The 17,479-nt window shown below is 36.3% G+C and overlaps 1 protein-coding gene across 1 annotated transcript in view; it reads left to right on the forward strand.

Moving 5' to 3' along the window:
* GABRA4 (gamma-aminobutyric acid type A receptor subunit alpha4) overlaps positions 1 to 17,479 on the forward strand; it is a 47,661-nt gene that overhangs the window by 14,981 nt on the left and 15,201 nt on the right. The window contains exons 7-8 of the mRNA XM_056490780.1: positions 846 to 998; positions 3,270 to 3,529. Coding sequence (XP_056346755.1) covers positions 846 to 998; positions 3,270 to 3,529 — 413 coding nt within the window. The remainder of the gene's footprint in view (positions 1 to 845; positions 999 to 3,269; positions 3,530 to 17,479) is intronic.

A 17,479-nucleotide genomic window follows, 5' to 3' on the forward strand; every position in this document is an offset into this window, starting at 1 on the left:
GCATCCAAAATGAGTGAAGTATCACTGATGAGCAGTGTGGTGATAAAAAAGCATATTCCCAAAATATTTTTAAAATTTGGAATCATTTTCTAAGCATCAGCAGGTTTGGGTGTTGTGAGATAGTCAAAATGAAACCAATAAAGCAAATATATTTGATATATTACTCTGTGGATGTTTTATTCAAAGATAAAATGGCATTTTGCAATTCACTAGAAATTTACTAATATAGATTATTATGTGTTAACAGAAAAAGTCCTTGCTGTCCAAAAAGGCTTATTCTGTAGTGCTTTATTGAGGCAGTTTATTGAGTTTATGGTAAAATTGCTTTTTTGGTCTGTTTGCTTAACATGAATGATAACGTTTTAGATAAATTTAGAGTATTTTTAATTCTTCTCAATGATTGTTGTATTTGTTTTGTCATCATAGTAGAGCTGACTTGTAAACCTAGCAAAAAGTTGAGATGCTTGCATAATGTTTGGTGTGTATCATTGTTCTTATTGTTTTATTCATCAGGTAGGTACCACAATATTATGGATACTGTGGTAGGTGGATAAATTGTGTCTTGGGATTCTCTTCTTCAGCAGCTGTCCAAAGGATTTTCAAAATCATGCTTGTATTGTTAAATCTAATCCAACAGTATTAGTTGTATTAGAGTATTTTTGATATCAGCTTCCTTGTAAGGGCCTAGGATTTTTTTAAAAAACCTTCATTCATTCTTGTTCTAAAGAAGATATCTCTGTACATGTTAAGTTACATGTATAGCACCACCTTAAACTATCCTACTTGAGAGTCTGACATACAAATTTTATACACAGAGAAATATTTTCTTCTTTTTTTTTTTTTAGGTGAATATATTGTTATGACAGTTTATTTCCACCTCAGAAGGAAAATGGGTTATTTTATGATTCAGACCTATATCCCATGCATTATGACTGTGATCCTCTCTCAAGTTTCATTTTGGATAAATAAGGAATCTGTTCCTGCTCGAACTGTATTTGGTAATTTTTTTTTTATTTTTTATTTGTACTTGCTCTCTCCATAACTCTCACTAGAATAGGCCTTTTTAGTGCTTTGAGGTATACTCCATGCTGTTGCAGAAACAAGGGAATATCTAAATTCAGAGTGAATTTTGCTCTTGATGTATGAAGAATGTGAATCTTTGGAATCTGGAGAGAAACTTGGAATATATAACCAGAAGGGTTGCATGGTCACCTGTAGTAAATGGCTGCTCAGCTCTAGGGATGCTACCTACTTGAGGGAGCAAGCTGGAAAGACCTGGATCTGAGTAATACACTCAAGTCCTTAGTCTACACCCAGATCAGGTTTATCCTCCAGTGGACAGTAGTGTAAGTACTTGAACTTGAACTCTGTAGAATACTTGTAAAATAAATTGGAGCGTGTGAGATGTTCAAACATCTTGTTATGAGGTATCTGTGTCATCAGTGGAAGCTTGCTATGAGTAAGGGTGAAATTCTGTTACTGTAATTTCATATTTAGTGCTTGTCTTTCCTTTCTACCACTGCCATCATGAAAATGAATTACAGAAGCAAAATGATCACAAGATATTAAAATTGCTCTCTTCAAAATACAGCTTGAATGAGATGGCACAGTGAAAGTAACAGAAAATCTTCAGTGAAAGACAAAGTGCGAGAATCTAAATGGAAATGTGTTTCCTAACAAAGAAATAGGATGAAAACATTTTAAAAGCAGCCTAAAGCAGGAAGAGAATGTTCTACTACAAGCCTTTCTATAGACTGCTAGATGCTGGCAAGATGCTGCAGCTGTACTGGCAGCTCCAAGTCTTCCAGAAGAATGATTTAATAGGGAAAACTCTGATGAAGACTGTCAGTAAACTAATACTGTACCATCTCCTGCTTGTTTTTGATTAATGTTTGGCCATTTATTTCACTATTTTTACATCTATTAAAGAAACATTTTTAGAAACAATTTGGACAAACTTTTTACTTGAAGTGGACAAAGCTGTACTCAGGTCCTTAGACAGGATAAGGCTAAACAGAGATGCATCTCTTCCAGGAAAAAAACCTAAACCCTAACAACTTTCCATAATTTTTTTTCTCAGACTTAAACATTTTCAATGGTGTGGTTTTCAACACCTTCCCACTGAAGAAGGTTTTGTGAGCTTGCATCTGTATTTTTTGTCCTTCTGAAAATGCTGAGAAATCCTTTGAGTTTCCATGACCTGGCTATTACTCTTTTTACATTTTTCTTCTTTAATAGGAAGGACTGATTTCATCGCGACCAGTTCTCTGTATGGCAGTGTGAAGCTTTTTTAAAATTATATTACCTTGATGGAGTACCATCATTTAGCAAATAGGGATGTGAACAATCTGTTGAAAAACATATTCTTAATGAATTTAAATTCTTCTGAGCTTAAGAAGTGCATCTTGAATTAGAATGGATACAGTGTTCTTTTCGTAAGAGTAAGGACATCTCTATTTGTAGTCACTCGTTGAAGTTATCATGCTAGGATTTATGCAATGTTCACTACATAGTTGGGGTTTTACATTTGTATGATGTGGGATATTTTGGATGAAAAAAGAAAAAAAGATCCCATTCATGTTTTTATACAGCATGTGTTTGCATTTGAAGTATTACCATGAAGTGGCTATCTTTTGAGTTCAGTGTTCATGCTTGTACACTCTTTAGTTAAAGTTGTTCTTTCAGAAGATGAAATGCTAGTTAAATTTAATTGGCTGACTAGTAGCAGAAGACTAAAAAAACCTGATGGTTTCTTAACTAACAGAGTTCTTAACATAATATTCTTCCTTAGCACCAAAATATTTTGTCATGACTTAATGACTCCTGTATTACAAGTGTGATCAGAGGCATAGATGCAGAATAATAGGTGGCATTCAGAACAATTTACAAGAAAAGTCATGTTTTTGTTGCGGTCTGAGGAGTATACCCCAATTTAACAACTTAAATCTTATTCAAATGTTTAGAAAATAACATGTAAAAAGTTCTACTGAACTTGGAGTGAAAAACATATGAAATGAAGGCTTCTGTGTTTTCTTTATGTGATGTAGATGATCTGTTGAAGTCATGGTTTTCTCTGCCTCCTTTAAAAAGGATTAACTGTGGGCTTAGTTGCTCACGGATATGTGTAGCTTGCCATGACTTAGATCTAATGCCATATTCACAAGCAGCAGAGAAAGACTCCCAAGTGGTTTAAAATTGTTTGAAGCTGCTTGCCATTCTTGCTTTGTTTTACTTTGATTCAACAGTTCTTTTGCTTTGTTTTTTTGAAGGAATAACCACAGTGTTGACAATGACTACACTGAGCATCAGTGCAAGACATTCACTGCCAAAAGTATCCTACGCTACTGCCATGGACTGGTTCATAGCGGTTTGCTTTGCCTTTGTGTTCTCTGCTCTTATTGAGTTTGCTGCTGTCAACTATTTTACTAACATTCAAATGGAAAAAGCCAAAAGGAAGACGGTAAAGTCCCTTCTTGAATTTCCAGTTGCTCCAGTACAAAGAAAAAGAAGTACAGAAGAGACATTCATGGTATGTTTTTAGCTTATGCAAACATTTTCTGTGGTTTTGGTGGTGTTTCTCAGTAAAAATTGGCCTTCAGCTTCCTCCCAGGTTCCCTTTGAGTTAATGATGCATTATACACCAGATTAATGGAAGGCTAATACTGTACTATACTATATTCAGTTATAAAAACCTGTAAAACATGATTTAATTCTTATTTGCATTATTGAATAAACTCAGGGAAGAGGTGGCAGTTATGTCCATCTATACGTGCAGTGCCTTCTATGTTTGTGTTTTGCTGAAGGCCAGTTAGGATGGGAATCTTGAGGAAATTTACTTTCCTTTTTCACATTGATTCTGTATGGACTGATTATACAGGGGAAGATCTTGCAGATTATAAAGGCATCGTGTTATTTTATGTGGCTAATGTCTTTAATGAATTAAAATATGTTAAAGCATTGCAGCTATACCTTGGACCACTTCCCTAAACATCACAGTTCTTGCATTGCATGGGTTGCCTATGAAGAGTTTTCTTTCTTTATTACAGTTTCAGGGATTTTTTTAGGAATTTTTGGATGGAAACTTTTTTACCATAGATATAATTTTAATATAATTTGTATATCTTTGCACAGTAGTTCACCTCAGTTCCTGATAAGTTTTTGGGGCTCTGTTTAACAAAATGCTTTCCTGCTTTCCTAATGCTTTGGATTGTCTGACTTGTGTAGGAGCTGTTTTAGTGTGTGGACTAGCTAATAAAGGCTTGATCTCTTTTCCAGTTGAGCTCCCTGATGATTACCCTTTCCTCTCTTTTCCCATTCCCAATAAATGGTGCTAGCTAAGAAAGTCACTGCAGCACCTGTCCCAGCCATGCAGTGGGCCACCACTTCCCAGCCATGACCCACTCTTGGCAACACCACTCAAGAAGTGAGACGCTGACAGCAGCATTGTAATTTACTTACTCTTCCTGTCAGGCTGACTTTGTAATTTCCTTTGGCTGAGCCAGGATTTAAGAAGTGCTGTTTTAGACTAACTTGTTAATTTTGTCTTCTGTCTCTTTTCACATCTCATTTGCCTCCTTCCCTATTCATCTTCTCATTTTTGCCTTCCCACCCCTTCCATTTTCTATTGCTGCGCAACTGCTGTCCACCCACTTCCATTTTTCTTCCTCTTCTTTGCTCTCCTACTGTAGATACTGTTTTCAATCTCCTGGTTATGTTTTGTTAGCTCTCATTTCTGCTTAAAAGGGTATATATGCTCCTGAGGAGTTTGTTATTTGTCACTCTATTGGCTGCTGGTAAGAGACAGGAACCAAGAAATATGTTTATAGTAGCACGGAGTTCACCTTGTACATGGAAGCATTAGTGCTGTGAGCTTATGCTAAGCTTCTTGGCTGTGCAGCATAAAGCTTAATAGAGTATCTTGGCTGCTCCTGAGGAGTGAAAGTAAATACAGCTTTTGGTGATAGCTTTTATTTGCATGCCTAGGAAAAAAAAGGATTACTTAAGAACAGTTTAATCCTAGATTTATTTATTAGATTTTATTTTTAAAAATAGGAAAAACAGTAGTATTCTCAGGTAGCTTAATAAAACTTATTCTCAGGGAGGCTTCTTGATTCACGGACAGAATTGCTTTAAGTTAGTAGTGAATATTGCTTAGCCATTTTGGAGAAATACCTCTTTCTCTTTTTTTCCTATTGTTGTTATTGTTACTTCTATTGCTATTATTATTTAAAAAATAAAACTAGCAACAGAACACACATATCTTCTTTCAACTTTCAACTTTCTTTCAAAGATAGATAAAATGAGATGTGAACACTGCTTAATTCCACTGCTATTAATTAACACTTCTATTCCTCTGCTTAATTAATACTGCTGGGATAAATATGGGAGCGTTCTCATGGATTGGGAGATTTTGAAAGGACCCAGGGGAGCAATCAAGGGGTTACACATTAATGTTATGAGTATGTAAGAGTGATAGTGTTGATTGTACCTTGAACAGTTTCTTGTTTTTTTCATGACTTTCTGCCTAATTATTCCTCTACTAAGATGATTTGAGACTCTTCCAAGACAGTTGTACAAGGTGAGCCACAGCTACTGCTATAAAGGCTTAACTGTTGTGCAATCCTTTTTATGACTAGAGGATTACTTCTGGTCTCCTACTGTGCAGAACAAAAGCTAGGATCACTGCTCTGCTACTCTAGAACCTAACATGGATGTCACACCCTGCTTTCCAGCCTGACATGTAAAAGACTCCTTGCTATATTTTGCTTATAAGGACTAATCTAGAATTTTATTTTATTGCTTATTAATATACACTATATTATTTCATCTTGTATTACTATTATACTTTCTATTTATTCTTTATTATGAACCTGGCTTTTTGTTCTGCACAAATACTGTCTAGTCAGTGCTGATTTACTAGAGATAATGAAATCTCAGTTTCCTTGGTACTGAGATTGGTGGTGAGTTTGTGGTGCATAAAGAATGCCAGACAATATATGGTCTGTAGCATGTAATTTGTAAGTGATGTTTCTTAATGTAAATCTACACATTTTTTCTCAATAGATAAGTGATAGGCTTGATTTCTTGATCCAGTCAGTATTTAAAAAAAAATCTGTACTGTGCTGGCACTATTGTGGTAGAAATTCTGTTGGCAGCAGTACAATTGCCAGAGCTCAAGGAAGAGTTGTATTTTAAACTGGAAACTTTTTTTGAACAGCCTTTGCCTGTAATACTAAATTTACCAATCTCCCAAAATTAAAAATTTTCACTTAGCCTAGGGAGGAAGTGTATGCTAATTGGGAAAGAAGATGCCTGGACACCTAACTCTTACAGTTCTTTTTGCTGAATATCTCACCATTTGCAATGTGATTTGGGTCTTCTTCTAATACTACTTCTACTACTAATTATGACTATCCCTGACTTAAGCCTATTAGCCCTATACTTTACCCTCCTTGAAATGGCATGCAGGTGTCTCTGCCCAGTTTTTTTTTTTTTTTTTGCAATTGAGATCCCATCTGTACTGAAATATTAAGAAGCAGTAGAAGTTGTTAAGGAAAACAAATATGGTGACATGATACTTTTAAATAAGGGTTTTGTTTTATGAGCTGTTGATTCTGCATTATTGACTGGGTGGTTTAATGCATTTGATTTTTTTTTTTTTCTCAAGTAACATGGTGGGATTGTCCTTGAAGGATTCTGTGAGGGAGCAAGTTGGGCTATGAAACTTATAGAATATGAAGATTTTTCTATCTGATGATACTAGAAATTAGGCATATTAATAGTAAATTTTGGTAAAATAAATTGCACATTATTAGGAGTCCTTTTTTTGGCAGATGTATCTTTGACCAATTTATGACCATAGAATTAAAGTAGGTTTTCTGTATTGAATCAGTTCATACATTACTCATGCTAATTAGAATTTTTAGTGATAGGTTATTTTTCTCCTTTCAGTCAAAACAACTTTTATAGTTGTCTTGGATCAAAGGCAACTCCTATCATTTATCATTATGATCAACTGGTTTGGATATATTGCTTCATATACTTCATATATATTTCTTCACTAGAACCAATATGTCTTTACTGTAGCAAATGTGGGCTATCTGCTTTTCTAAGTAATTCTCATATGTAGTTATATTTACTTTTTTGGAGCCACATGATGGATGTGACTGATGAATGCATTGAATAAAGTAAGCATTAAATGTAGTTCAGAGGTTAGCTAAGTAGTAGTCTGAATGGTGTTAATTCCAGCAAAAACATTCTGGCATCAAGCTAATTTACTGGGCTGAGGGTAGCAGGAGCAAGCCTGCATTGGCTGCAGATGAAGCTTGTGTTCCTGTATCACTTGATTTGACTTTAGCCATAGTAATCTTCCATTTTTTTTTATACTGCTTCCCTGCCTACCTTACTTCAACTCTTTCTTCTTCATGTGTTTAACTTCTCGAAACAAACTTAATATGCTTCAATAAGGAGGAGTGCAGGTCATCAGAAGACCTCCCAGGAGTAGGACCCAAGCTTTTTTGAGGTCTGCCTTGAGTTCACAAGGGACTTGGACAAACTTTCTGTCAGGCACAGCACTGAAATTTGTGTAAGTCAAGAGAGGTAACTTACACTGTGGTTATTTGTGATTTCTTTGTTTTGGGAGCAAGTTAAAATGCTTTCTGTTTAGAAAGAATGAACCTATCCCTAAATGTCCTGAATTACTTTTGTTAGCAAAAGCAGCAATGTTGCTGCAAGTCAATGTGTGATGGAAATGAATGATTTATAGTTTGTTATTGGACTCCTGAGTCTATTTTTATACTTCTGTACTATTTCCTTTTCACTGTATTCCTATGAAGTTTATTTTTAAAGACCTACCCAGTTTTGGAGATGAAGAATGCTACTTAGTCTTCAAAAAAATAGACTCCTAAACACTGGTAACATGAGCTTCAACCTCAGCTGTTTGTTAAAAGACTGTGAAACTTGGGAAAAATCGGGTCAGGCTCAAAAAAACCCTTTTGAATGGAATTATTTCTTCAAACTCAGTCACAAGTAGGTTGTAACTCAATTTCTCTTCCTCTTTTATGGAGACAGTTAAATGTCATCTTGTCTCTAGCAAGTCCTGTAGCATCTAATGGAGGAACTTGGGGGTCAAGCTCTTCCCTGCCATGTAGGCACACACTCCTCTCCTTGCTTGGGTGTATGTGACTGGCGTCCACGCCCCAAGATTATGAGAAATGTCATATGGACTACTTGCATGCTTTTGTGTGATTCAGATGTATTTTCTCTGGTATGAAATCCTTATGTTTTAGTCATTTATGGGCACAGCTCAAGTTACATGATGGAGTGGGAGAATAGTGAAGATCCTTTGAGGGCCTTTGGTGAACAGACATCTACAGCAATTAATTTGGCTGATGGCCAGCTCTGTTCTCCAAACTCCTGACTTACAGAACAAAGATTGGGCCTGATAAATTGTTCTGATGGGCTGCATACAATCTTGAGGCTATAGGCAGGATACTTCTTTTTTAGTGTGCCATTTTTTTTGTTGTTGTTCTTCTTCTTAATCCCTGAAGTTGATTAATGGTGAGATATCAGCAGATACACTCTTGTGTCTGAGGTTTAGACTTTAAGTGAAACTGAAAATTTTAGCCTCTGGACCAAAACTTTGTATTTGAATCTGAAAGAATACATATTTGAATACATAGACATAGTGGAGAGGTACAAAAAACATACCAGACCTAGAGTATACCAGACCTAGACTTACTTTGCTTCTTGTTTGGAGTAGTAGAATAATAGCTTCCTTTGTCCCAGCAATAATGAAGTGGAGCTAAACCCTCCTGCCTCATCTGAAGAGCAGCTTGGTCTTGATGGCAATACTTGGGCCACAGGTCTGGTTACTGGACTCCTTATGTGGATGCATAGCCTATCTCCTTTGTCTGACTTAAACAGTCCTGCACTTAGGACACCATTTCAGTTTTTAAATATAATGACCATTTTTTTCTGCTTCAGCACATCTCCACTGCCTAGGGTGTTACAGTTTGGGGCTTTTTAGGGCAGTGGCATTTCAAATTCAGATTCTAATGAAGGATGTCAGGCTCAAGAAATGCATGGAGTTCATCTAAATATCAGGGCAGGACCATACAAATAGAGGCTGCTGTGCCATGCGAACAATTTCTTTGACGTATCAACAATTTTCTGCTGCTCTAATTTCATTAGTCAACATTGTCGTTGTTGATGATTTACAGTCAAGATATGCTAGCATCAGGTTTAAATAGGATGAGAGTGGTTGCAGGTCATAAACAACTGGCACATTTTGCACTAAATGCTGCTTGAAAGATAGGAGATCTCCTGGGAGAAGATTGCAGTGACTTAGTGGGAAGTTTCAATGTTTGGGTACCTGAAGATAGAATAGATCCAAAATGGTTCACAAAATATTTTGTTAGCTGTGATGCTCAGGTACAATGTTTAGTGGGGCTTTTTATGCTTCCCTGATTTTATGAACCTTTTTGTTGTTTTGCTGCTTGCTTTATTTATATATTTATTTATTTATTTATTTATTTATTTATTTGTGTGTGTAGTGTTTTTTTTTTTTTTTGTTGTTGTTTGCTTTTTTTGGGGGGTGTGTTTTGTGCTCATTTGGGGTGTTGTTGTTGATTTTGGTTATAGGGCTTTTTGTTTTGTTTTTTTTTTGTTAATTTGGTTTGGTTGGGTTTTCTTGTTTGATTATTTTTTTGGGTTTTTGTTTTTGTTTTATTTGTTTTGAATTTTGGTGGGTTTTTTTTGTTTTTGGTTTTGGTTTTTTGCTTGTTTCATTAGACTTAGTTATACTGATCAAGTGGCACTGTTAATAATGTATAAAGCTAAATATGTGCTCAAATGAAATGACTTGGGCATAAATGTGAAACATAAAATTTATTTTTTTAATATTTCACATAATATGTCTTTTTAAATACACAAATTAAAGTGCTCTATTAAAATTTTTTGTCTTTCTTCAACAATCTAATATTACTCTACGTTTAACATGGTCAGGTTGTGGAATGAATTTAACTGTAAGTAGAAATGTTTCTCTACTGCAAAATAATCAGAGTAATTAATGGAAGTAGGCAATGTAGTATGGGATTTGTGCCTAGATTCTGACCCAGCTGTGGTATAAACTCCACTGAATTCCAGAATTCAGTTATAATGAAGATAAAAAATGGCAGGGAACTTGATCAAAACTGTTGAGATTTAAAAGTGGACAATGAAGTTTTTTCTTTTTGTAGTGGAAATTATTTTGGGGGGAGGTTTGATTTGTTGTGATTTTTTTTTTTTTTTTTTTTTTTTTTTAAATATGCACAAAAAGAAGCAGGAGTTTAATTGCAGCACCTGGTGGATAACAAAAAATCCTTCTGGGGTGTTATGTTCTCCATGCCTTACTAGGAGATGTCATAATTGATAATTCTTCAGTTTCCTATAAGCATTAGAATTAACTGTTACAAAGTAGACAGGGAAATATGAAGGATATACTTGGCTGTCACTTATCCTCATCTGATGCTAAAATACCTGACAAAGTTTACTGTAGGTAGTGGAAGACTTTATTTAAATAGTATTAGGATAAGACTTTTCTTTGGAAATCAAAGCATAGTGCAGTTATTTTAAAAAACACTGCATCCCATTGTTTTGAATTCGAAAAAGATATGTGAATGTATTTTTCTGTCATTGTGATGATCTACTAGAAAAACTCAAAAAGCCATATTCCTTATCTTTTTTTTTTCAATAGAATATACAATGCATGTTTCTGTTTAATAGTAAGTTAATTTCCTGTCAATACCAGTTTCAGGCATTCAGATAGGTCTTCTGATACAATGGCAATTTTCTCCCTTTTAAAAAAATCTTTTTTTGTGTAGGAAAATGTTATGTAGTCAAAAAATATGTGGTAACATTTCAGAAACATCAAGTCAAGGGCAATCCTTTATGGTGACAGGGGTAAAATGCTCAGATTGCCCAGCATCAACCCTTGCACAAAAAATTGTTAGTTTTCCCTGTGATGATTAATATGAAATGATGTCCCTGAATGCAAGGCTCTTCAGATTTTCTGCTTAAACATTTTCATGTATTTATATTTGCATTTTAGTTTTGTTTCCTCTTCACAAAGTTTTCAATACTGCTGCATCCAATGACACCAAATCACATTTGAGTTTCCCAGCTGTGTGTGAGATTTCTGGCTGACTTCATTTTTACACTGGGAAATTGAAATCAGAAGAAATAAGCATTGAGTGGCTTGGGAAAATCTACAAGACAATGAGTGTTCCAAGCACTTTGAGCAAGCTACTAAAGCAAATTTAAATACAGCTTTAAGGTCAATGAAAATTGAAAGATACAGAAAATAACTAAATTTGGTCCTTGGTTCCTAATCAGTCATTTTTCTTTCAGAGATGTGCAAAAATCACCTCCACAGTTCATTAGGACATGACTAATAGATTTGTTCCCTACCATAGTTATGTTTTCTGTTCTTTCATTTTGTCATAATATAAATAAAATCTTTAAGAATTGTTCACACCAGTGCTTAAGAATCATATTTATGCATACTTATATTTAAATACATATGCATACATATATATATATATACATGTTTGCATGTGTAAGGCTTTTAGGCAGCACACAGATGGATGGGTTTATTTGGCATCCATTTATTAGAAAAAGGTTTTTGTAATTTATGTTTCTTTAATAACCTTGTATTAACTTTTCTCCTACTTTGTGCACTTTTATGCCTGTCTAGTGGTAGAACATAGAATGGAGTGCACTTCTTGCCCCTTTCCCCCTCCATCACATGATTCAGATTGCAAAATGAGCAGAGTGGACAGTAGACTGGCTCTTGTAACTTATCTCCCCTTTGTTTTTTCTTTCCAAATAATTTGCACTGCTCTCTACACTGCTATAGCTATGGACTAGAATTCATTGTGTTTTGTGGCAGGTGGAGCTTTTACTTGGTCATATTCCAGGGCTCTAGAAGGCAACCCAAAATCTCTAGTATTATTCCAGTAAAATTCTGATTGACTGGCTCTGCAACACAGTAGTAAAACAGGGTAGATTTCTCCTCCAAGTTTTGCTTTTGCTCACAGCAGGTCAATATGGTGACTCAGTGGGATTTGGGACAAGCAGCATTATTTACACTGATGACAACATGCTGCTTCCCTGATAAATGTCAAATAGTGTGAATTTGGCAGGCTATACAATGTCCTTCCAGAAGAACAGACTGTTTTCCTAGGAAGGATTGGTAAGGATAAAAATCACTATGGTAGATTTTAATAGTAAAATATTATTAAATTACCATACAAACAATTTTGTTGTTGTAGCTAAACAGTAAGTGATGTCAGACTTTGGTTGCTCTAAGCCTTCCAATTTTTGCATGAATTTGTACTTGGATTAATTGAATTCTCCCAGTTTTGAAAGCCCATGCTCTCATGTAATACATTACTGACTCTCCTATATATATTAATTTACCTCATTGCGTCTCATTGAAGTTTTAATAGGGCTGACACTAATTGTATCCTTGGAAAATTAACAGAAAAGCATGAAGATGTTTATTGACCATTATTTTTTTTATTTCATTCTACTAATACCACATTGTTACATGCCTGATTATTCTAATAAACAATTAAAATTCCTTGAAATTTTACAGCTGCTTTGATTGTGGTGCCCTTTTCAGGTAATTTTTTTTTTACTTGTTGGTTTTGTGCTTGAGTTTTATTTTTTACTTAGGGAGATGAAGTATGCAAAGTGGTGATTAGATACCTGAAAGAATTAATTACTAAATTTCACTGGGTAGGCATGTACAGAACTGACTTGCTGCTTCTTGTTTGTCGTGCATCTTAGGTGGATTCCTACCCTATTTCAACTCAGTGGCCAGCATGCCTATTAGATACAGCCTTCCACAAATCCCACATGGGAGTCTGAGCAGACTTGAGTCCTCAAGTTTTCAGTACTGGAGAATTAGATTAGTAGCCAGACTGCTAGACAGACCTTGGCATGTTAAGTTCTATTGAAGCTGCTCTCATTATGTTAAATAATTTATATGGAGCCATGGAGAAGGAGAGGAATTTGTTCTGGAGCCAGCTTGTCTGTGCATGCAGTGCAATGGGAGGGCAAGATTAAAGTGTAGAGAAAGCAACATCTCTAACACGGAAGGATGATCACTTGTCCTAGAATATCCAGTGGCCTGGTGGGAAAATTGTTGAGATGTGAAAAGCCTGTGTTGATATCCCTGTGACAGTCAGGGCAGATTTGGGAAGTGGTCTCCTATCACCAAACCCTTTTTCCTTTCCTGGTTGCTGGGTTACAGTAGAGAAGGACAGAGTTTTGTGAGTGTCTTTTTGCAGTGTGGCTTAGCTGTCTCATCTCAGGAAAGAGCTCAGAGCTGGAAGCACTGGATACAGTTGGGTGGCTCTTTCTGCAGAGGCATGTAATTTAGGCTATGATCCTACCCAGGGCATTTCTCTACAGCTTTGACAGCTGCTTGCTGGATGTCAAAGTGTTAGCTCTCTCTCCCATTAGAACTGGTAGCAGATGGTGGTGTTGTGACTTGTAAATTCTGCTGTGCATTTATCCCTGGGAAAAGAGAAGCTACTGCTTTAAGTATGGTACTACCTCAGTCTCAGAGAGAGATACCATTTCAGTGATATCCAGTGGCAAAGATCTGTTGTGAACTAGAAAATGTATTGACCTGCAGCAGCGAGCTCTCCAGCTGAGTAAACAAACAGTTCAAAAGCAGCCCTGGGATCTTGCACAATGATGCTGTGAAGCTCTGTCACAGGGTGAGCCTGATGCAGGTCTTCAGAAGTGTCTGTATATCCAACCCCACAACTGCTGAGCTGTTTTCCAAGGAGTCCTGAGGAAGATTACATTTGAGTTATATTGCCATGGTTCTACTTTTAATGTGCACCTGTTTTTCAGGAGTTGATGATGGCTGTGCTTCCTAGTGATCAGAGGTCCTAGGAAGGGGATTTTCCATGCTGAGCACTACTGATACTCTGTTAGCTCAGGCAGTAGGAGCTGCTTATTTTAGATTCACATCTCAAAAGGATGTGTCCATCATAAAAACTGTGAAAAAATTTAAAATTCAGAGACTGATTTAAAGCTGCTATGTAGAGCAACAACAGGGTACGGAAAGATGCTCTTGAGTTGCGTGGAACAGCTGACTGTACAATGCTGTACCAACACAAGAGTTTCTCACAGTTTGCAGTGTTCTCACTGCTTTTGTTTTTAAATACAGTCCTAAGGCTTAAGTTCCCTAATGTCCTGGTAATCACTTTTATCATTGCTGCATTCTCCCCAGGACTTGGCTTGTGACTTCCAAATTATGTTCTTGTTTGTTTTACAGATTCTAGGTTGGCCTTATCATAGGAAATGTTCAGTGTGGTTGTTAGCAGCTCTCTTTGTTCTGTAACAAGATGAGTTTGTCAGTTCAGTACTGCATATTGCTGTGCTGATGATCCCCTTCCCTTGAACCTCAGCTCAGCTGCTGCACTCCACTTCATGCTAAATTTGCAATCTTGACTTCATTGAAGTGCAAAATTGCCTTGCTTGTCAAAAACTGGTAATACATACAAAACAATCCAGTACTTTATTTTTTTGGCTCAAGTTGAGGCTTACATAGACTTTGAAATAGTTTCAGAATTTCCACATTATGTGAGCAGCTGTTTATGCTGTACAAACCATGTTAAATATTGAAGAATTTAGATAGACTCATATTTGTGCATCATTTTAGTGCTGTAGTAAACAGTAGTATCCATCAAAGTTGAGCTTAAATGGAAAAGCAAATGACATGTGGGTTGATTTTTGGCAATAGATTTGTTGTAGAGGATTTTTTGTTTGTTCTATACATTCTGTCATAGAAACTGACCATTGAACTTACTCCAAAAATCTGCCACAGTATTTAACAATAAATTGGATAGATGTATCCTGAACTATGCTAACAGCATCTTTCATTGTATTATTCATGGTTAATTGCATGTGAATCCACTGGTTAAGGGAAGGATACAGCATTAATTACCACATTTTACACACTCTTATAAAGAGGTTGGTTTAGTTGTCCTATCTTCATGCCAAATGAAATGGACTTTCTGTTCTAGTACTAGCAAAAGGGGATCTTGCATCAGGACATTACACATAGGAAGAATTTGTATGCAATTATTCTTTCCCTGATTTAGTTCTTTTAAAGATAAAACACATGAGAAATAACATGTGATACTTAACATTAAAGCAAAATCTCTATGCCTTTTAAAGGAGAAAATACTTCAAAAATCTTTTTGTATATTGCATGCTATGTGACAAAACTTGTCTGGCTGAATTTGAACCTCCTGTCCTATCCTACATCCTCCTTCCTTCTCAGTAAAGTATGCTTATGCAAAGAATGGGAATTTTCTAAACCTGTTTTACTGAACACATTTTTTTATTTGTTTCCTTTTTTTTGGTTGCATTTACTAAGGAAATATTAATTTGGATAGAAAGGAGGAATGATTATCAATCTCTTCTGAAAAAGACTGTCCACATTTTCTCATATTGGTCAATTACTTGGCTGACCTATCTACCTCTGGCATGATCAAAGTTTAGGTGATAAATGTTTGAACTCCCGTCAAGGCTGGAATTTAGTTTTTACTATTGTTGATCTTGGCTGTTAAAAATAAAATAGGCATTAGTGTATCCTATCCAGCCACAGAGCTTTAGCCAATGAAGATGTTGTAGAATTAGGACAATATATGTATTCTCTTGAGAGCTTTGTTTATGCACAGACAGGAATTATGCCCTCCAATCACCCAAAATTTTGAAATTCATCCATACTATTTCTGCCAGTAGAGGTTCAGAGGCTGAATTCTCCTGACAGGATCTATAGCAAGATGGTTTCCTCTTGAAGGAGGAAAGTATTTTAAACTTCTGATTTGGTGGTGGTTGCAATCAGAATTTCTGGTGTGTGTGGAATTGGTTGGACCAATTGGTTGGACCTATCAGATGGATAGGCTGTTTCAAAGGAAAGGTGAGGCCTCATTTACCTAAGCGGAATTTGTTGTTTTTATAGACAGGCAATCTTTATCAGATCTAATAAACCTGGTGCTGCACAGTGTAATAAACTTGTAGTTATGGTAGTTTCCAGGCTGCCATTTTGCATTCCTGACCTATACAGTTTTAAATGTCTCCCAAAAGTCTTACTGAAATGCCTCCAGAAAATCCGAGTCTTTCTCAATCTAGAGCTTGAATGTGAAAAATGTGTGCTCAGTATTTCCTGTGGAGCCCCGTCTGGACTAGCACGGCAGTCCTGTTGGCTCAGGACGATTGAGTGGTTTCCTGATTTGCCCTCATAAAAGAATCCTTATTTGGATAATCCCTTCCTTTCTTGGCTTGCATTTTCATTTGGCTTCTATTTGATTTTCATGTTATTTTTCTTATTTTTCTGCCTGTGATGGCTTGACCTTGGCTGAGTACCAGGTGCCCACCAAAGCTGCTCTATCACTCCTCTCTAAACTGCACAGGGTAGAGAAAATATAACAAAAGGCTGATGAGTCAAGATAAGGACAGAGAGAGATCACTCACCAATTACCATCATGGGCAAAACAGACTTGACTTGGGGAAAATTAGTTTAATTTATTACTAGCCAGAGCAGAGTAGGGTAATGAGAAAATAAAAGCTGAATCTTAAAATATCTTCCCTGTTGCCTTCTTCCCATGCGTAATTTTACTCCTGAATTAATCTCTTGCCCTACAGTGGTTCAGGGGGATGGGAAATGGTAGTTGCAGTCAGTTCATTACAAGTTATCTCTGCCATTCCTTCCTCCTCAGGGGGAAGAATCTTCAAACTCTTGTCTTGCTCCAGTGTGAGGTCCCTCCTGGGGGAGACAGTCCTCCATGAACTTGTCCAATGTGAGTCCTTCCAGGCTCTGTAGTTTGTCATGAGCTGCTCCAGTGTGGGTCCCTTCCATGGAGTGCAATCCTTCAAAAAACACAGGCTGCAGGTTTATGTTTGCCACACACAGGGGAAGTTTCTGTCAGCTTCTTGCAGAAGCCACCCCTGTGGCCACTCTGCCATACAAACCTTGCCCTGCAAACCTAATCAGTGCTTCCAAACTAAAAGGCAGTCGGTTTGTGTTTCTTGCTGTTGTTTTAAAAAAGATAAAGTGAAATAATTCTGGGAGGTAGCAAGTGCTTTGCATATGTTTATAATTTTGTTGGTAAGATTGTCATTATCACATTATGCTTTTACTAGGGGTGAATACCATAACTGAAATGACCGTGAAATATTTTCCTAATACAAGCTGAATGTTATATTTTACTATGTTTTACAACAGAATTTGGTTCATTAAGGCTTGCTACAGAATCAGGTTTGTTCAATATTTTTATTAGTGACTTTGTCTCTTGTCTTCAGATGATATAGAGTTGTGAGATAGCTTCTGTACAGAGGAGAAATAGACTAATGTGGGAAGGAATACAAGTTGAATAGAGAAATATGTAAGGGCTCTATGTATAAAACCAAC

The sequence above is a fragment of the Oenanthe melanoleuca genome, chromosome 4 (assembly GCF_029582105.1).
Source record: "Oenanthe melanoleuca isolate GR-GAL-2019-014 chromosome 4, OMel1.0, whole genome shotgun sequence".
NCBI classification, from domain to species: Eukaryota; Metazoa; Chordata; class Aves; order Passeriformes; family Muscicapidae; genus Oenanthe; species Oenanthe melanoleuca.